The sequence below is a fragment of the Lagopus leucura genome, unplaced genomic scaffold (genome assembly GCF_019238085.1).
Source record: "Lagopus leucura isolate 7727_CA_CO unplaced genomic scaffold, USGS_WTPT01 Super-Scaffold_100159, whole genome shotgun sequence".
NCBI classification, from domain to species: Eukaryota; Metazoa; Chordata; class Aves; order Galliformes; family Phasianidae; genus Lagopus; species Lagopus leucura.
The window spans coordinates 11525130-11543847 of NW_024962335.1; the positions used below are offsets into that span (position 1 = coordinate 11525130).

The 18718-nt window shown below is 45.9% G+C and overlaps 2 protein-coding genes across 9 annotated transcripts in view; one reads left to right on the forward strand and one right to left on the reverse strand.

The window, feature by feature from the left end:
* The window catches only part of MEI1 (meiotic double-stranded break formation protein 1), a 36936-nt gene extending 23254 nt beyond the window's left edge, over positions 1-13682 (reverse strand). For 6 of the 8 annotated variants that reach the window (XR_006182079.1, XM_042889815.1, XM_042889812.1 and 3 more), the window contains exons 1-12: positions 13566-13682; positions 13293-13416; positions 10977-11027; positions 9380-9453; positions 8639-8744; positions 7733-7936; positions 6426-6556; positions 5772-5886; positions 4881-4997; positions 4217-4316; positions 1634-1768; positions 976-1090 (exon numbers count right to left, since the gene is read on the reverse strand). Coding sequence is in view for 7 of the 8 variants with exons in the window: in XM_042889815.1 (XP_042745749.1) it covers positions 976-1090; positions 1634-1768; positions 4217-4316; positions 4881-4997; positions 5772-5886; positions 6426-6556; positions 7733-7936; positions 8639-8744; positions 9380-9453; positions 10977-11027; positions 13293-13416; positions 13566-13682 (1389 nt within the window). In the remaining variant the exon portion in view is untranslated. Of the gene's footprint in view, positions 1-975; positions 1091-1633; positions 1769-4216; positions 4317-4880; positions 4998-5771; positions 5887-6425; positions 6557-7732; positions 7937-8638; positions 8745-9379; positions 9456-10976; positions 11028-13292; positions 13417-13565 lie in introns of those variants that run through there. The other 2 variants (XM_042889816.1, XM_042889817.1) reach the window with 2 other exon arrangements.
* Positions 13683-13779: 97 nt separating this feature from the next.
* Positions 13780-17559, forward strand: SNU13 (small nuclear ribonucleoprotein 13). The gene is made up of 3 exons (XM_042890228.1): positions 13780-13862; positions 14445-14565; positions 15530-17559. Exons 1-3 carry the CDS (start codon positions 13860-13862, stop codon positions 15790-15792), a joined length of 387 nt encoding a protein of 128 aa, XP_042746162.1. The 5' UTR covers positions 13780-13859; the 3' UTR covers positions 15793-17559.
* Positions 17560-18718: the final 1159 nt, after the last annotated feature.

Below are 18718 nucleotides of genomic sequence, written 5' to 3' on the forward strand. Positions count from 1 at the left end.
ACAAGCTGTGGTGGTCTTCTCTAAATACTACCAGAGGAGAACACAGCAATGCATTGGAGCCTGACAGTTCAGAACTCCTTATAGTTCCCATCTGATACTGTAACACCTAATCACAGCTACAATCATTTCCCTTTTACACTCACTAAACACAGACTGGATGTCGTTACTGCCTTGCTTAATTTTCTTTCTGTAAAGCTTTTTATCCTGAATGGGACACAGAGCTCTGTGTGCACAAACAGACTGACCAACATCTACCAATGGGGCAGAAAGCTCTCCTGTTTTCTCCAGGCAGAGAAGACAGGCATTAGATAAGAAACAATTTGGACCTAAGGACAATTCAACAAGCATTTGGAGTTCTGGTACCCCCACAAGATGTTCTTGCCACTTCAGACATGCAATCTAAACTTAAGTGGCCCTGAGCACAGAGCAAGAAGATTCAGCCCTTGTCATGTCACTGGCCATCAGTTATGAGAGCTCTCCTGACAGATGCACAGGTCCCAGCAGCACATCACATTAACTGCATATTCCAGGAACAGTAAAGAATTTGCAGTTCAAGTAGCAGCTACCAATTCCCTCACTGAGGAATCACTGTGCATACAACGTGACTGTCTTGGTCTGAAGGCACGGTAAGAGATGTTCATTGCCAAAAAATAGATTGACTAACACAGCCTACAAGGCGGGGGCCTAAAGAAGGGGAGGTTCAAATTACCTTGCAGCACTGAACATATAAAGAGAGCAGTATACTAAAATGGTGCCCCACATCTTTTCACTGATTTAGAAAAAGCACTCACCAGCATCCATCTTCATAGATAAAGATTGTTACCATCTCAAGCCATGAGGATCAAAAGAAACACCAGAGACTACAAGAGTCACAGTAAGGAGATGGAAAAAACATGCAACTTCCACATGCTGTTCTAGGAGGATCGTCCCTGTCCTGCTTGGTACTACCAAAGTGCACAGTATCTCTTGACTTACTTCATGCTTGTTGCTACTGTGTGGTGGGGAAAGGTCGACACATCGCTTCAGCACTGCCTCCAGTAGTTTCTGTAGATTTTCATATGGGACTGGAGGGGAGTTCAGATGATCCTTCCTGGACAAGCAGAAAGAAAGACAGTGAACATGTTCTCAGCTGGGGACATTCTGCATGGGAAGGCAACACCAGCAGAATTAACTCCTCTTTGGAAAGCAATATGCCACTGCCATCTCTCTCCAGTACAGCACACAAAAGTCAGGAGGTCTGAATAGTGCCTTCTCAGACATGAATCCAAACACACCCTCACTGCATTCAGCATCACAGATTCCCACTACAATCAAGCACAGTATAACTGTGCACGGTCTAATACTTGCTCTTCTCTGTCTGGAAGGGGCACAGTGTGCTAAAGTCATAGCAGCTGCAGAACAAGCCTGATGGAGATGCTAGGTCCTTGCTGCAGCAGCTTGCTGCCTACCACAGCTTCATCACCCTGGCAGTCCTGGCAGGTAGGTGGGAAGCCAGCTCTGCTGTACCCATGCCTATCTCAGCCAGAATTCCCACTGCAGAGCACACTCACCCACACAGACACAGGGGAGCTGCAGAGACCAACATTTCTTCAGATCTATCTGAAGAAAAGCCTGTAAATACTTTCCTGCCTACCTCAGAAAAGCTGCCACAGCTTTCACAGCCTCCACTACCACCTCCAGCACTGGGCAGTCCACTGTCTTCATCAAAACATCAATGGCATCTATACATATACCTCGGTTCGTGAATAATTTAATCTCCACCGGTTGCCTGCAAAGAGAAAACAGAGTAAGCAAGGAGAATATTGTCAGGTTAAGTAACTGTATTGTCCTCTCCTTATTTGACCAAACGGAGTGAAGAGCCATGTGGCTCCAGCCATGATTTTTAGTATTCAGAGCCAGCTGCTCACAAGGATGCAGTCTCAAACTTGAGTAGGTGGAGGGTTTGCTACAAAGAGTGAACTTCAGCAGGTCTGGAGTCCTACCATGATGAAAAGAACCTACAGTCTGGATGACTTTGTACTGTGCCTGCACATAGCGACATGAAAAACACATGAAAAAAGAGGCTCTGCAAAACACAGTCCCTGTATAGGACTTTATGCTGAGGCCATCTGCTCTGGCATTTGTAGGTTCATCTAGCAATTCATATTTCTGAGTAAGCAAGCAAACACTACCATACTAGAAGAAGGACAATGCCAAGAGAATAGCTTCTCTCTAACAGTCCTGCAGTGATTCTACTGCTGGATGCTGCTGGCACAGGGACTTTCAAGAACTTGAGAAGTAAACAGGAAAAAACAGAAACAACCATAATTCAATTGTTTTGACATTTTTTCTTGATAGTGACCATTTTGGTCATCTGATCACTTTGTGACCCAATGACTTTGAGCACTCAGCATGAGAGCACGGAGGGATGACAAGCCATTAATCCCATTACTGGGCAGAGATGTACAAATGACTCATCTGACTCCTGGAAAGTCAGGTACGCTTGTGAAAGAGAGGAGAAGGTAAGCAGCTACATGTGGAAAAGAGGCATTAATGGTCTGCCAGAAAGTATCTCCAAAAGCAAAGCAAGAAAAGAAGCAGAGCATGATAGCAGCCAGGCTTGGAAGCCAGAGTATTCCCCATTACTCCATTTTCATAGACATGACAAGACTAAGGCAAGCCAGGAGCACGTGCTCCCATGCACAAATGGGAGAGAAGAATCAACTGCAGTAGAAATTAAATTAGCAGCTCAGCTGCAGGGCAAAAAGTGAACAGAGGCAGAGCCACTCTTCAGCCACACAGTGGGAGCAAATCCAGCTTGGCAGTCACTTCACATTCTGCTGCAAGAAAGGGCAGAGAGGTGGGCAAGGCAGGGATAAGGCCAGGGAACGCAGGCACCAGGACCAGCCTCTGGCCCAAGCCATATGTGCTGAACTTCAAGTTGTTTCTACTTACACTCTATTTTTATTAATCCCTTCTATTTCCTTCCTTTAATCACTGACCCTTTGAAGTAAAACACATCAGGAAAAAAAGTCTTCACTGACTCATGCAGAGAAGAAGGGATGGAGGAGTACTGCTGACTCACCCAAGAGGCACAAACCCACTTGCAATATGGTGTACTGTGATGTCTGCAGGGCCAGGGAAACAAATGCATTAAATACAGAACTCCTGCACCTTCCTGCAGCCCCATGTCCTTGGATCCCAAACTCTGCGCGCCACTCTGGCTGTGCTGGGAGAGAAAAGCACTCCACAGAGAGCTACCCACCATTCCTGACACTTTTGACAGTGCCAACAGAGGCAGTACATCTTGTCTGGATAACATCAGAGCGTGGGGGTCAATTACAGAGTAAGAGAACCCAGCTGCAAGGAAAACCAAGAGATGTTCCAGCATGAGACCATTTTCTCCATATGATACAGTTTAAAATAAAATGGCATTTTAAATGTAAGCCTCTGAGAAACAGGACGTGTGTGCTAGAAAATGAGAGTAATTGCATAGAACATTCTCTTTGTTTTACAAGTGTAAATGCTGTAATTAGTGTTTCCCACATTTTGGTTTCTCTTTCTGACAGATCCCACACCGGCCTCATCACACTGTTCTTTCTCCTTTTTACCCTAGCACTTGCTACAAAAATTGACTGACATTTCCAAAATTCAGCTCTAGGGCTCTCTTGGGGGACCTAAGTGGCAAAAACAAGATTCTGTCACTAGCACAACACGACATGAACAAGATCATACAGGCAGGAACAGGAAGCAGAGAAGAAAAACAAGCCAGAGTATGTTATTCCTTAGCAGAAAACAAGGGGAGAAACTGACAGAACGCATTAATAGTTCGGCCTGGAATTTGTTTTTGCTGTTTGAATTTAGCTCAGATGAAGACAGAGGACTAGAAGCCATGGAATGTACATGCTCTGTTTTGTCACTTAGCAGGAGCCAGCTGGCTCACATATACCTGGACTTTCCTAGGCTTTGCCTCCTTTTATGCCTACAGATGAAAGGAGAATTCACTCCCCAGACTGCCAAGGAAGCAGGGAGAGGCAGATGTATTGGTGGAAATGTGCACAAAGAAGGCAAGCTGGGAGATTTGGAAACAGCTATCAGGCCCTTCTTCACAGGACTAAACACAAGGGCTCAAGAAGTGCAGATATTTGGCCTAGGAAAAAGAACTCAAAAACACAACAGTTTCCATTTTAAGGCATCAAATTCTGCATCTGTGAGCCTGACAGGGGCAATCCCTTACCGTTTCACTATTTCAGTGAAGAGCAGGAGCCCTTGCTTGTGTAACTCCATATTGTTCAACTGCAGGACATCCTGGAGACTTCTCACCAGAGATTCTATGCCTGCAATATTCAAGAGAAGTTACAGAGGAGGATTTTAACCCCCTCCCCCAACCCCCCAAATTCCAGGATGGGAGAAAAACAAATATTTGAAAGGAAGGAAGATTTGAACAATCATTCTTCTGAGCCACTGTCTGAAACAACTGCCCAAGCCATCATTTTCGCTCAGCTCCCTGATAACAGGCATCAGCTCCCACTGCTGAAGGGAAGTCCAGAAAACAGAAGTAATTTGGCCTTTCTTCCTAAAACCACCTTTGACACCTCCACAGAGATACCTAGCAGTAACTCCTGATAACTGGCTATTACTAGCAGTCAGGTTATAGTAACAGTCACGACAACTGGTTATTACAGTGGATGCATGCTCATCAGAAACTCATTAGGACAGCGACACTGTAAATTCAAGCCGCGGTAGACATCACAAACGCATCCGATAGGTACTCATTTTCAGTCCTTTATCCATCCTGACTAGACACTGTGATGGTGTGTAAAGCACTGAAATTCAGCTAGAGGCACAACAAATGCCAGCAATATTACTGGCGGTCACTGTCAGAAAGGCCGATGACTCACCATACACTGTGTGACACTTGGAGAAGAAAAGGCGCTCTTCGGTGAGGAGAAGCAGCGAGCAATACACTGACCAGATGAGAATTTCACTGTTGCACATGAGGCACTCAAAAAGGAATTCTGTGAAAACACACATACAAATAAGGTCGCCCCGGTAAGAGGCTCACAGCGTGGCAAAGCTGCTCGTAGAACAGAGCAGAGGAAGGAGGAAGAAAGCAGGAATCATACTGACAGCCAGAGGGAGAATGGATGTATTATGAAATGGAAGGAATGGAGGATGGAGTGAATACTCAGAGGCATGCTAGCCTTCAAACCACGGTGATTGGAGAGCAGAGTCCCCCAGGCAGGCTTCTTCCCAGCACGAACTTAACAGGCAGGAGCTGAATTGTGGCTCTAGCCTCTGGCGTAAATGAAGTCACAAAGCAAGCTTTAGCACAGATGCGGTGATCTTTTTTTTCCTAAGTACTTTCACATCTCACAAAGAATTTGCAAAATCAAAGCACTTCTGTCTTTTGGGAATAGAGTGAACAACAAACCATCTCCTAAAGCTATATTCCAAAGCCAGATCTACCAGATCAAATTCTATGAAAATTCACAATATTTAGTAAGATAAGATGGAAACCCAGCCAGGTTAGACTTTGCACCTATGCTTCAAGAGGTTCCTCGACCAAATTCTTGCTGAGGAAATCCCATTTTGCCCGTTGACAACTACTTCTATACTTTCAATTGAAAACTCATTTTTCACTACTGTTTCTAAAATCACATTAGACGTTTCTACTGATACTAAAAGGTCATTGCATAGATTATGTCATCCGGGGATTGCATGGAGCCAGACTGATTCTTAGAACAAAAAGCCAGGGAGATGGACAATACAATGTTATTGCACTTCTTCACCTGGGACATCAGCATGGATAAAGGCAGGAGCATATCTGCTGGGAGAGTGAACCAGCACTGCAGCCATACAGTGAGAGCTTGCTGCCTGTAACATCTCATCTCTGGTCAACAAAAGCTGTCGTGAAACAAAAGCAAAAAGGAGAGAGGAAGTCAACTGTGCAGGTATGAGGAGTAACAGTCTCCTCTAAATTTAAAAAGTTCAAACATAAATGAAGGTCTCTCTTTTAACACACATTTCATTGGTTAAACTTGGCAATGCAAGATAAAATACTGGATTAAACGCACTCAAAAATACAGTGTGAGAACCACAATAAATAGTATTATGAATAGGAATAGCTCCACCTCAATATTTAGTCATGTTAGCACTGCCAGAGCTGTATCAGAACTTAAGCGTCAGTGAGTAAAACCAGCTGAGGCCACAAGGAAAACTCTAGGATACGGGAATGAACAATAAGGAGACCTATGGTAGTGCCCAGATTTTCCACTGCAGTCTCTATTGCTGGTCAGTGTTGGGGTGACAGCACCCAAAAGCCTCAAATAAAAATTCAATACAGGCTATCAAACTCCTACATCTACTAACAGCTCACCTCAGAACAAGGGACAATGTGTTAAAAAGTCATAGGTTGCATGCTGTAAGACTACTTCACCAATCACCTTTTTGAGAATGAGTGGAAGTGGATTTTCCCCTCCTAACAAATCAGAGTTTTCAGATTCTTCTTCTGGTTTTGAATTATTCATAAGAATGGATACAAAACGGTCAGATTTCAGCAGCTCCTTCAGCAAACCTGCAAAAAGGGGAGCAAAAGTGAGCATCACAAAATGGACATGGGATTAATTCAGAAGTACTTACAGCCAAAGACTTGTCAGTTTCCTTCTCTTTCCAGCCCTCTGAGCAAAGACCCTAACTTCAAGTAGAGCAAGCTTCTTCTGACTTACATAAACAGAAAGTGCCATGAGCTATGCATCTGGCAACCCCTTGTCACTGGTTCTTTTTGCCAGGTCTGATTGCTCCCCATTCCTGAGAGATCTGTATGTGCAGTAGTAAATGACCCCTTGAGCCTTCTACTTGTCTTCTGTGCTCCAGCACTTTCCCCTTAAATTGTTTCTTTAGAGAGCTCTTAATTTGCATTTTTCACCATGCTAAAGCCAAGGACCAAACAGTTAACTAGATATTTTCCTTGGAATACTTCCTAGAGCCGTGGCATTTATCTTCCCTTCCTGCTTTCATAGGCTCTTGCTGAAATGGCTGCATTTCGTTAAAGGACATCCACGCATACAAAAACAAACAAACAAAACCCTTCAGTATAAGAGCATAGAGCACTGCTACAGATACTGGTGCAAATCATCTGCACACATCGGCACAAATTCACAAGGGATAAGGCGTGAGATCAATTTTCAAAGAAATCATCATCCTTTCCTAGCAGCTGAGTAGATCTGAGGAGCAAGCCAATTCCTGCTTGCATCCTACAAGGAAAAGGAAATCCTTGGATTGTTTGCAACCAAACAGTGCCAGGAAGGCTGAAATTGTGCTCTCTACCAACAGCTGGTAAGCGCAATATGAAGAATAAATGCACAAAACTGACCCTTCCAAATGTTATTCTGTTCTGGTTCCATACAAAACCCACCTGTCTGTGCAGTGTGCTTGCATTCAGGCAGTTTGAGTCTGATAGCATCATATTCAGACAAGTCAAATCACAGGGCAAACCCTGAGGAAACTTTGAAGATTAATCAGTGCTAGGCAACCATAGGCTTTAGGGACAACAGAGGCTGGGGGAGCACAACAGCAGGTCTGGGTTACTTCACTGCTGTCTAGTAACAGAAAGGATCAATTGGTTCAAATGAGCATAAATACAGCTCCTCTAAAGCCCGACCTATATCAGGGTATCTTAAACCATCCAAGGATTTCTGCTTTGCTTTAAACCTTCCCTTGCACTTTGCAGTTTCTCTCAGTAGTGCCTTACCCAAGCAATTAACCTGCAGCTCCTTTGTCTGCGCATGGCCAAAAGTATTCAAGAAGAGGCCACACAGCCTTTCTTCAAAGTGTGCTGAGAGCTTTTCTGTGCCAACAGGAGAGGAGTACAGCTTGCCATACAAGTAACAGACAGCAGCCTTTACACCTTCATTTGGGTACATCAAGCCCACCAGCAGATGATCCACTAAATTACCTAGTGTGAGGAACAGAAATGGCAAACATTCATACCCATGAGCTGACTTGTAAGCTGACTTTTTTAAAGCATCAGCCTATTTCCCTCAAAAACCTGTGCTGTGATTTAAATCCAGTAGGCAGCCAAGCACCACACAGCCACTCACTATCTCGTCTCTCAGTCAAAACCAGTACAACTTGCACAAGCCCACTGCACAGGCTGGTGTACATAGATTAACAAATACCAATGGATGTTGTGCTACCTCACCAGTGTTTCTCCCTCTGATCCAGTCAAACATTCATGAACATTGGGAATGCTTCTAAGAGTCTCTGAGCAGAGGTACAGTAAAAAATGGCACAAGGAGAAAACTGTTCACCATATGCATTTCCACCACCACCACCTCTACAAAGAGCTAAGTATGCTCACCAGACCCCAGAAGCTGAACCAAGGAGAGGAAAACAAAGCACGTATTGCTCACAAGGCATGCCTACAAACACAATTCTCAGAGGCTGTTTTTGTCAGGATGGCTAAGAGCACAACACCAAGCCTACTACTGAGGTACTGACCAGCAACCCAGGAGGTCTGCGTGCCACTTCATCTTCAGGGACAAGATTCTTGTGCAACCTTTGTAAACGCACACCGGAGGGGAAAGACAGTGCGTGCATGCTTATGTATGTTAGAGCTGTGACTACAACCCTTCAGTGGAGCGTGAAGGCTACTCACTGTGCTCCACCACCAGTATGTCAGCAAAGCCTGGGACAGCATCTGCTAGCTTGCCCAAGAGACTGAATGTGGGCAGGCTGCCTCTCCTGGTAGTTGCTTTGCACAGCTGTAGAGGAGACAGAGGAAGGAAATGTTTCACACAGTACACTGTTAGAAAGACACAAAAACCAATATGCTCTCTCCAAAATAGGATCTTCACCTAAACCAGGTCCTTTTCATCATTTAGGATAAATCAGAGGAAAACTCTGAACATACCTAAAATCCCCAAAATACAACAGTGTTTCTTTAATTTATCCAAGAAATCTCTTTCTTGTTGCCCTTTTCTCCTCCAGCTCCTATAAGAGCAGACGAACCAGCTGAATTTCTCCCTGCTTTTGCTATTTCTCAATTTTTTGCACCCCACAGGACCACCACAAACTTAGGAATGAAGACAGCAGAGTGCTGTGAAAGCTCCTCATTTCACTGACGCAGGAAAGGAAGAAAAGAAGAATCTGAGGAAGGCACACAGTTCCATTAAAGCATTATGAAGCCATATAGCTACAGCGTGCCATGAGAGCAATAGGAAAACTCCAGAGAAGACACCAATGCCAAAATCACAGCAGGGGAACTGGCATTAGGACATCCCACTACAATAGAAGCTGCATCCCAAAGCAGTAGCCGCAGTCTCGCAGGGCCTCTCATTTTCATCTCTTCAACTTCTGAAGAACTGAAGGGAAGGGCAGAGAATTCATCTTCACTGACCTCTTTTTGGCTTTCATCCAGAATGCAGCGCAAGTACTCCTCTGACTTCAGCTCCACTATAAGCTGCACAAGAACTAGGCAGAAGAAATGGGATCAGTAATTCACATTGAAGAGCACTCACAATCCATCCTCCACAGGGCTTTAGCAGGCCAGTGAGCAAAGAGCTTAGCCATTAAATGAACGTGGGGCTGCTGAGAGTGCAGGGTAACAGCAAAGCCCCAGTGCTATTAGTTCTGATAGCCCAGCTGAGGCTCTCTGCAGCAACATTACAGCAGCAATCCTGTTCTAGCAGCACCACAACCCATGCATAGAAATGATAAAGGGTCTATCAGGACATCAAGTAAATATAAGGAAGGAAGGAAACAAAGCCCAAGTTTGAAACCATGAAAAAATCTGATACTTGAACAGAGCAGGCATCCTAAAGTATGAAAACTGGCCTTTAAAAACAGCCTTTCAGAGAAGGTAACATTACAATCTACCAGTCATACACATGTAGGTATCCCCTACACCTTTCCATAAATTGAGGCCCTACTTATCTTTGTGACTCTTAACTGAGGCACAGTACAGAATATCACTCCATACGATTTCATAAAGCTAGTTTGGCTATATCTTCTTGTCATGGCATGACTCATTTCAAACACGGCACACAGTACTCTAATACATTCTTTTTACTCTTATTCTAAGAAAGCATTTAAAAAAAAAACAAAACAAACAAACAAAAAAAAACACAGAGACTTCTAGATGTACCACTTCTTGGTATATCCAGGGCAATACTGTGAGTTTATCTAGGAGACCTACTTTAGATGAAGGGCCAACTTTCTGAGCAGAGGCATATCTTGAGGCAGATGATATATAGGTGCTTTAATGGCCCTTTCCTGCCTGGAACTCTCAGAATTCCTAAGAACTGTTCTATTTCTAAGAACATTCAATAATTAGGTATCAAGTTAAAATTCCTCTGTTTGAAATTATCCATCTCTCAGCAGAACCACATCCTGACAGAAGGATCTCTCACCTTTGCAACACTTTTCAAGCACATGTCTGAAAACTGATACCTCCCTGAAAGGAGCTGGTTACATCTCCTTTCATCTCTCATGGCTGGACAGGAGGAAATCGCTGCTCTGTGAATATCACAAGACTCAGCAGAGATGCCCAAGGTTAATAGGACTGCAGACATCTCTTCTCAGCCCTGCAGGCGTTTCCAGATTACAAATGAAGGACTGCTAAGAGAGAGGAATCTAGAAGCTGTACAGCTACGTCCCAAATACTGCTTGTCCTGAGGAGAAAGCACTAGGTTCCAAAGCTCAGTGAAGCCAATGTGAAGATTTCCATTTGGTCAGGTTCAAAGATGGGGCTTTATTTACAAGTGCTACCCTTCTGATGGCACACACAGAACCCGAGGGAGAAATGCTAACGTTTAAATGCACACACACTTCACATGGATGCACCACAAAATACTGGAATGGTCTGCTTATCACTTTTGCAACTGATAGAAAATAGAAGCTCTCCTCAATTCAAGCTGTGCTGAAGCTGAGCTATCAGACAAGATGGATGCCTCTCACAGACTGCCACTGACTGGCACACAGCACCTGCACCTCACCTTCTCCAAACTGGTCCTGCGCATCGCTGTCTTCTACTGCATGACACATCCCTGAAAGATAAAGCACAATCAATTGCAGAACTCATTTTTGCCTGTGATCATTGGTGCTGTAAAGCCTTCTTGTAAAAATAGCTGCACATTATTTCAGGACCAGTTTCCCCCTGCTTCACAGGAGGCCAATCTGACTGTCAGAAGAGGGTGAATTCTGCAAAAGGTGCCCTCATAACCAGGAAAAAGGGGCATGAGGTGTACTGTTCTCTCAGAATTTTTTATGTGCTTTGTAGTTGAAGTCAGTGGCTCCACCTATGTAGGTAAACATGAAACTGCAAACACCATTGCATGGTCCATCATCATACATCTGAATTACAACACTACAGAATGACAGGAATCAAAGCCCAGCTATGAGATGTCCTTCTTATTTTACCCTTATTCTTACTCACCAAGTTTTCTCCCTCTACAGTACTGAAAATGCCAATCAATTACAGCAAAGCTGTCCCCTGAAAATTTAACTGTGTACCTTTCCAGAGAGGCACACAGACTGATTATTTAAAAACAGAGCACTGAAATGCAAGTACACCTCTGTCTTCTGGGGTATTCGGTTTAGGATCCTACAGTGTAGGAGTGAACTGGCCGTAAGCACTACTCCCTCCACATCTGTACAGGACTGCGTGCAGACAGTGCTCAATAAAAATTTGTGTGACCGAGAGAATGAAACCTGCACAACATTCTAATAAAGCTGTTTCCAATGCGCAAAGCACAGTTTGTGCTGGGAAACCAGCTGGGAAACGCAGCTTGAATTATTCAGTGTTGTGGCAAGGGAAGGGGCTTGTAAGTCACCTCGCACAAAGCACATATCTGTGATGTGCAAATGAGACTGTGGACTTCAAGGAACACAGTATAATTGCTCTTTGAAAGCATTTGCATTCATACCCTCCACCTTTCTCTTCCTGTCTGACCGTTCCCTCATTTACACTATCATTTCTCCTCTGACAGGATTTTAGATATTTCAAAGACCTTGCCCACAGCACTGCTGTGCAAACAGAAACAGTGAGAGATGTTCGAGATCTAAGGGACTGAAGCCACTTTCTGGCATCTCTCTGAACGCTGTGTTCTGCTGGGAGGCTGACCCACCAGGAAGAAACAGGTGTTGTAATCCTACAGCTAGAGGGATTTCAACAAATATAAAATGACAGTGGGGGAAAGAAATACTGTACCATTTGATACTAACTTCTGTAACACCCTTTTTAAGTTCACGCTTCCATTTCTGTGTGGATCTTCATGTAGTGCCACAAGATGAGAAAGCACTGAGGCATGAGACCAGAACAGAGGGTGTTCTGGGAAGAGTCATAAGCCAGAGCACTCACTTCCCTGTAAAGACTTTAAAGATCTGTCAAGATGCTTAGGAAAGCTGTGGGAGCTTTATTATCATGCCAGGTCTGCTCCCTGGGGAAGAGGGAAATTAATTGCCCTATTCTATTTGCAATGACAGACCCTTTTCCATGGGGAATAGCAACATGTAAAGGAGAACATTGGCGGAAGTATGGAATTGGGTATTTCAGTGGTCTACTGCCATTTTGGGGGGGGAGTTGAATGTGGAGAAGCCTGCATCAGAGAAATCCCAGATACGTTTACAGATTGGGAGAATAACTCATTGAGAGCAGCTCTGCGGAGAAGGGCCTGGGAATCCTGATAGATGAAAAGCTGGACATGAACCAGCAGCGTGCTCCTAAGGCCAACAGTATCCTGGGCTGCACCAAAAGAAGGGTGGCCAGCAGGATGAATGAGGTGATTGTCCCCCTCTGCTCTGCCTTTGTAAGGCCCCACTTGGAGTATCACATCTACACCTGGCACCTCAGCATAAGAAAGATGTGGGGCTGTTGGAGTGGGGCCAGAGGAGGTCATAAAGATGCACAGAGGGCTGGAGCACCTTTCCTATGAAGACAGGCTGAGGGAGATGGGCTTCTTCAGTATGGAGAAGGCTGCAGGGAGACCTCATTGCGGCCTTCCAGTACTTCGAAGAAGCTTACAAGCAGACGGGGCACTGATTTTTCACATGGGTAGATAGCTGTAAGACAAGGTGGAACAGCTTTCAATTAAAAGAGGAGAAATTTAGACTAAACATCAGGTAAAATTGTCACTCAGAAGGCAGAGATGGGCCAGCACAGCTGCCCAGAGAGCTGTGGGTGCCCCATCCCTGGAGATTCAACGATAGGTTGGATAGGGCCCTGGGCAGCCTGAGCCGGGCTGGGATTTGAGGTCCCTTCCAACCCAAGCCTACGCAAAGGGTGCTGCGTTAGGCCGCGTGGGAGCTCTTACCGAAGAGCGTTCCTATCAGACAGAGGCAGCCCCTCTCGTCTGGAGCCAGCAGCTGGACGACCGGCAGCGCCTGCCACGCCAGGGCATCGCGCAAACGGGACAGCGCGTGCTTCTTCCGCACCAGCTGCGGGTGGAAGACAACCGTTAGCGCCAGGCCCGCCCCAACGCTTATGGCGGCAGAAAAAGCGTCACCCCGCGTGCTCCGAGTCCCTGCCTCAAGGCGGGAGCGGGCTGCTGGGGGTACCGAGGCTTTGACGGAAGGGGAAGCCCCACCGAGGCTCCGCCATCGCCCAAGGTCTCCACGGCGCACGCGAGGCAAAGCGGCGGCCGGAACGGCAGGGTCCACCGCGCGCCGTGTCGCTCGCGCAGCCGCTCGCACCCCGCCGACATCGCCCCACGGCCGCTAGGGCGCGCGGTGGGCAGGGCCCTCGACGAAGCCCGGCCCGCCTCTTCCCTCCGCCGTGCCCTCAGTTCCGGCGGCGTGTGGCCCGCTGCGCGCAGGAGCCTTGGGCCCCGGGTGTTCTCGCGCTGCGCTGGGAGCTGCACCGCGCCGCCGCCGCCGCCGCCATGGTGAGCGCGGCCGGGGGAGATGCGGGATGTCCGGGGAAGGGTCCGCTTCCATGCCCAGGCAGGAGGCGGGCGGACGGGCGGGCGGGGAGCACGTGGGGGCCGCGCTGCGTGGGGCTGCGCCGAGGGGCATCCAGTGTCGAGTTGTGGGCTGATATACGTGGTATACGTATGCGTAGGTGCCTGAAAGAGGTTGTGGCGACGTGCGGGCAGCCTCCTCTTCTGGGTAGTAGCTGTAGGATGAGAGGTGATTGCCTCAAGTTGCGCCAGGGGACATTCGGGTTGGGTATCAGGAAACATTTTTCAGAAGGAGCGGTGCTGCGGTGGCACAGGCTGCCCAGGGAGGTGGTGGGATCACCGACCTGGGAGGTGTTCCAGAACCGTGTGGATGTGGCACTGAGGGACGTGGTCATTGGGCATGGAGGGGGTGGGCTGAAGGTTGGACTGGGTGATCCTGAAGCTCTTTTTCAACCATATGTGATGCACTACACGTGGTGGACTTGCTGCGTCTCTAATGTCCCTCGGAACAAACTTCTTTTCCCCTGATGTACTGCTCTCCCATCTTTTCCTTTCTCCTGTTTCTAGAGTGAGGCAGAGGTGAACCCCAAAGCTTATCCACTGGCTGACGCGCAGCTCACCAAAACGCTGCTGGACCTCGTGCAACAGTCCTGCAACTACAAGCAGCTACGCAAAGGAGCCAATGAAGGTGGGACAAGCAAGGCGTGCTGGGAATGCTGTGGGAAGCTGTGGCTGGAGATTATAGTTTTTTCTCCAGCTGTGAGCTGTGAATATTATTTTTCATAGCTCTGGCTGTCACGAGTGTCCCTCTCTTTCCTCCTCCTAGCTGCTTGGAGTGTGTTCCTGGTGCATGTGCTGTGATCATTTGTGATGCGGCACTGGGATGACCAGGTGCCTTGCCAGCTTAAAATCATAAGATAACTGGGGTTTGAGGGGAGCTCTGTAGCGCAGTCAGAGAATGGCACCTTTCACAGCTGGATCAAGGCTACTCAGGGCTTTTTTCAGGGCTTTTTTTTTACTGGTTAAGCTTTATTTGAGGAAAAAAATAAATCCTTAAGCATGGAAATTCCACAGTGTCTCCTGTGGCTTAAACTGCTTTCGTGCCAGAATTTTTTTCCCCTCATGTCCCCAGAATTTCCTCAAGGCAACAGTCACAGTCTGTGACTTGTCCTTTATACTGTGTGCTCATGGAGATAGCCTGGCTCCGTCCTTTCTGCAGTCTCCTTGGAGTGGCACAAGGCAGCGGTTATTCTCCTCCATACCCACCTTGGCTGGTTCTTCTCCAGTCTGCACAGATCCAGCTCCCTTGGTCTCATCTGCGGAGTGCTCCAGCTGCTAGCCCTGTGCTGGCCTCACTCCTTTGTGAATCTCTCAAGGTGTGGAGCTGGGTGCAGTAGCCTAGATGTGACCCTCTGAATAGTCCCTCCTTGGGACCTGCTGTTGGCACTCAAGGGTCAGCCTTCTTCCTCTCATGGGTGCGCTACTGACTGCAAATTGTTCATTCTGGACTCGGAGCTGTGCTATTACATGGCCCTGTAGCTAACAGTTTTCTTTGGCCTGCCTTCTTGCTCATGCTGACTTCAGCATCTCTTAACGTTGTTCACGCAGTGTGTTTCACGGAACCTAGACTTAATTTTAGTTTCTTTTTACAGCCACCAAAACACTGAACCGAGGAATAGCAGAGTTCATTGTGATGGCTGCCGATGCTGAACCCTTGGAGATCATCCTGCACCTCCCTCTTCTCTGCGAGGACAAGAACGTTCCTTATGTGTTCGTGCGCTCCAAGCAGGCCTTGGGCCGGGCGTGTGGGGTTTCCCGGCCTGTCATCGCCTGCTCCATCACTATCAAGGAGGGATCGCAGCTAAAGCCTCAGATCCAGTCTGTACAGCAAGCTATAGAGAGACTGTTGGTCTGAGCACCTAGGAGTTTGAGTGTGTGTGGAATGGGTAATGGTGAAGTCAGGGGGGATTAATGTCTAGCTTTAGTTGATGACGTTATAGTTTTGATATCAGTGTTCCATTTAAAAAATCACATTTTTGTTTAATAGTGGCTTAATTCTTAAAGTGTCTCTGCCTCTTCTCCCCTCCCTTTTTCTATTATTCCACTCCAACACCCATTCTTGTATTACTTCTTGAAAAGTGATAGTACAACTGTATTTACTGCTTGACGTTTAAAAGAAAAAAAATCCCCGCCTATCTCCACGTCTGCCTGCTCAGGGCTTTTGTAACCTACCCACTAGCTTCCTAATTCTTCAGCCTCTAACAGGTGTATCTCTCTGTTTCAGAATGGTTTACTCTATGGGGGAATAAGGTATGTTGGTTCCGCAGCACATCACATGTATTTGGGCTGCGGGAGTTGTTGCTTTGAAGTGAAGCAGCAAAGACCAAGCATAGGACTGTGGCTACTGTGTAGCAGCTGGTAGAGCCAGGATCAGTACACATAGCACAACCCTCCCTTCAGATCAGGCAGGAGACTTCTCTAAGAGGTTATGGGGAGCTGAAATCGTACGGCAGTGCACAAGGGGAAATCTCTAATTTCACTTATTTTTAAATGCTGATTTTTTTTTTTAAAGAAAATAAAATTACTGACAAATCTAAACACAGGAACGTCCAGAATTGTCATTCCCTCGGGAAAGCACTTACTAACTGAAGTGTTCCTACTTGTGAAGCTGAACTGCTCAGAGATTGCCTTAAGGCCATCGTTGTGTAGTAGATGAATATTCCCTCAGTTTTCTTTGCATGGATTGCAACAGTGATCTGCAAAGTTTGGGCTTCTTAAGACATTTAAATATAAAACTCACTCTTGGATAGAGAGCAGCTCGCTGTGTCTGATAAGTACTGCACATCTGGCCAATGACTGTAAAAATGATCTCACGCTTTTAGAGAAGCTGCTGCACTATAGTAATGTGCCTGAAGATCAGCCCTTTAAGTCATGGCCAGGACAACAGTGGACAAAGTGATTTCTCAGATAAAACAACCAGTGACTCCAGAAGGCGATACATAATTTCATGATCTTGAAAAGCATGAATGCTCCACCAGCATTCTGGATCTGGGGTGGTTTTATGGAGCTAGCTGTAGTTCAGTGCATGTTGTGTTATAAATTCCATTTCTGTTTTGAGCAGAAATGTAAACCTCTGTGTTGGAGTGGATCACACCAAATTTGTCTTTTGCAGGATGCCTGGACTTAACAGCTGGAAGCTTATCCCCAGCATTTTGTCTCCTTGTGTGGCTGCCCAGCTCAGCTGTGCCTCCCACCTTTCTGAGGCAGAAAGGAAAGCTAGAGTGGAAAGACCAATAGGTCAGCAGCAGCAGCAGAAGGGAAAATAAGTTGTGTTAACATTCTCACAGTGGTACCAAATGCATACCTTTTATTAAGTACATCTCAAACAGATGAAAGCAGCTCACACAAGACTTAAGACAAATTGTATCTTTTTGTAAAGGGCTGATAAATTTATCTTAGCAAGAATATTACTGTCGTGTATACAAAGATCTCAGAGCCCTGTTGTTTGTACAAATTTTGGAAAGCCTGCTGTTCCATCTACCAGTTCTGATCGCTGAGCTAGTCATTTAAAACCACAGCTTGCCCTATCTGTACCGTGCCAAGACAGCTAATGTAACACAACGCACATATGAAACAGAAATAAAGGATTCTAGAGTAAATAAAACTAATTTTCTGCTTTGAAGCCTTCCATCGCCATCCCTGGTAAACTTATGTTTAATGCAATAGCCTGCCTTAAAAAGAAGAAAGGGAGATGTAATAACCTAGAAGAAACATAATTATCTGAAGTCTGGAACATAATGTGCCTGGGGGTTAGCAAGCCAAGACAGAAGTTAACAAGGGCATCCAGGATAGGAAAACTCACAATATTAAGGTAGTCTCATTATTATATTGCACTCAATTCAGGCCTTGCTAAGACAAGCATTTACAGTAACTTCTCCACCTAGGGGCAAAAAGGAATTTATTGCTTAGACATTCTTAATACCTATCATAATGTAAGCAGATTGAAAGTAAGACATGAGTTTCAGTCTGCAGGGCTCAGTATGTTAGCTGCTCTTTTGAAGCACTGTGTGTGGAAGTGGGCAGTGTAGTGGTACAGCTAGAGTGGTCGCAGTTCTCAGGCTGTTTTCAGCTGGCTCCCAATACATATTCTGCACTCACAGCACAGCCATGACCTTAATTTACAACTTAACTCTTCAATAAGTTGCCTAATGGAGTGTGCCAAACGGGAATCTGCTGAACGCAAACACCATGCAGACCAAAATAACTCATGTATTCCACGGCTGCGTTCAGTGCTAAGTTACAGTTCAGCTAAACAACTAGCCACAAAGTTATCATTTTAACTCATCTTGGGCTGCAATGCAGGTGGGACATCCCAAGGGTGAAAGTTTAAAGAACAAGACGTACAACCCCACATGCAGCTTCATCAGTATGATTTAAAAAATACTCTGAGTAACACACAAGGGCTACTCTCCACAGTCTGCTACTTTTGGGCACAGGTTTTGGCACAAGAACTTGTATAATACTCTGACTCACACTCACTACAGAGGCGGAAAAGCACTATGCCATCTCAGTAATTTAGCTTGGATAAGTGCTTGCAGTTTTCCACAGAACATGACTTTTTTCTTCTTTACCATTTCAAAAATGAAGACCTGGCTAAGCAGCTCTATGAAGTACTGCTGTTCTGCCCAAAGGATTGGCTCCTCATCACTAGTAATGGTTCTCTGTTTTGTGATCTGCTAGTAATCTTTATAACACTGATGGGAGAAAAAGAACACAATTTGATTACAAGCACTGATGCTGGCAGCAAAGTAAACCACTGTGTTTACATGCTCTGTTGGCAG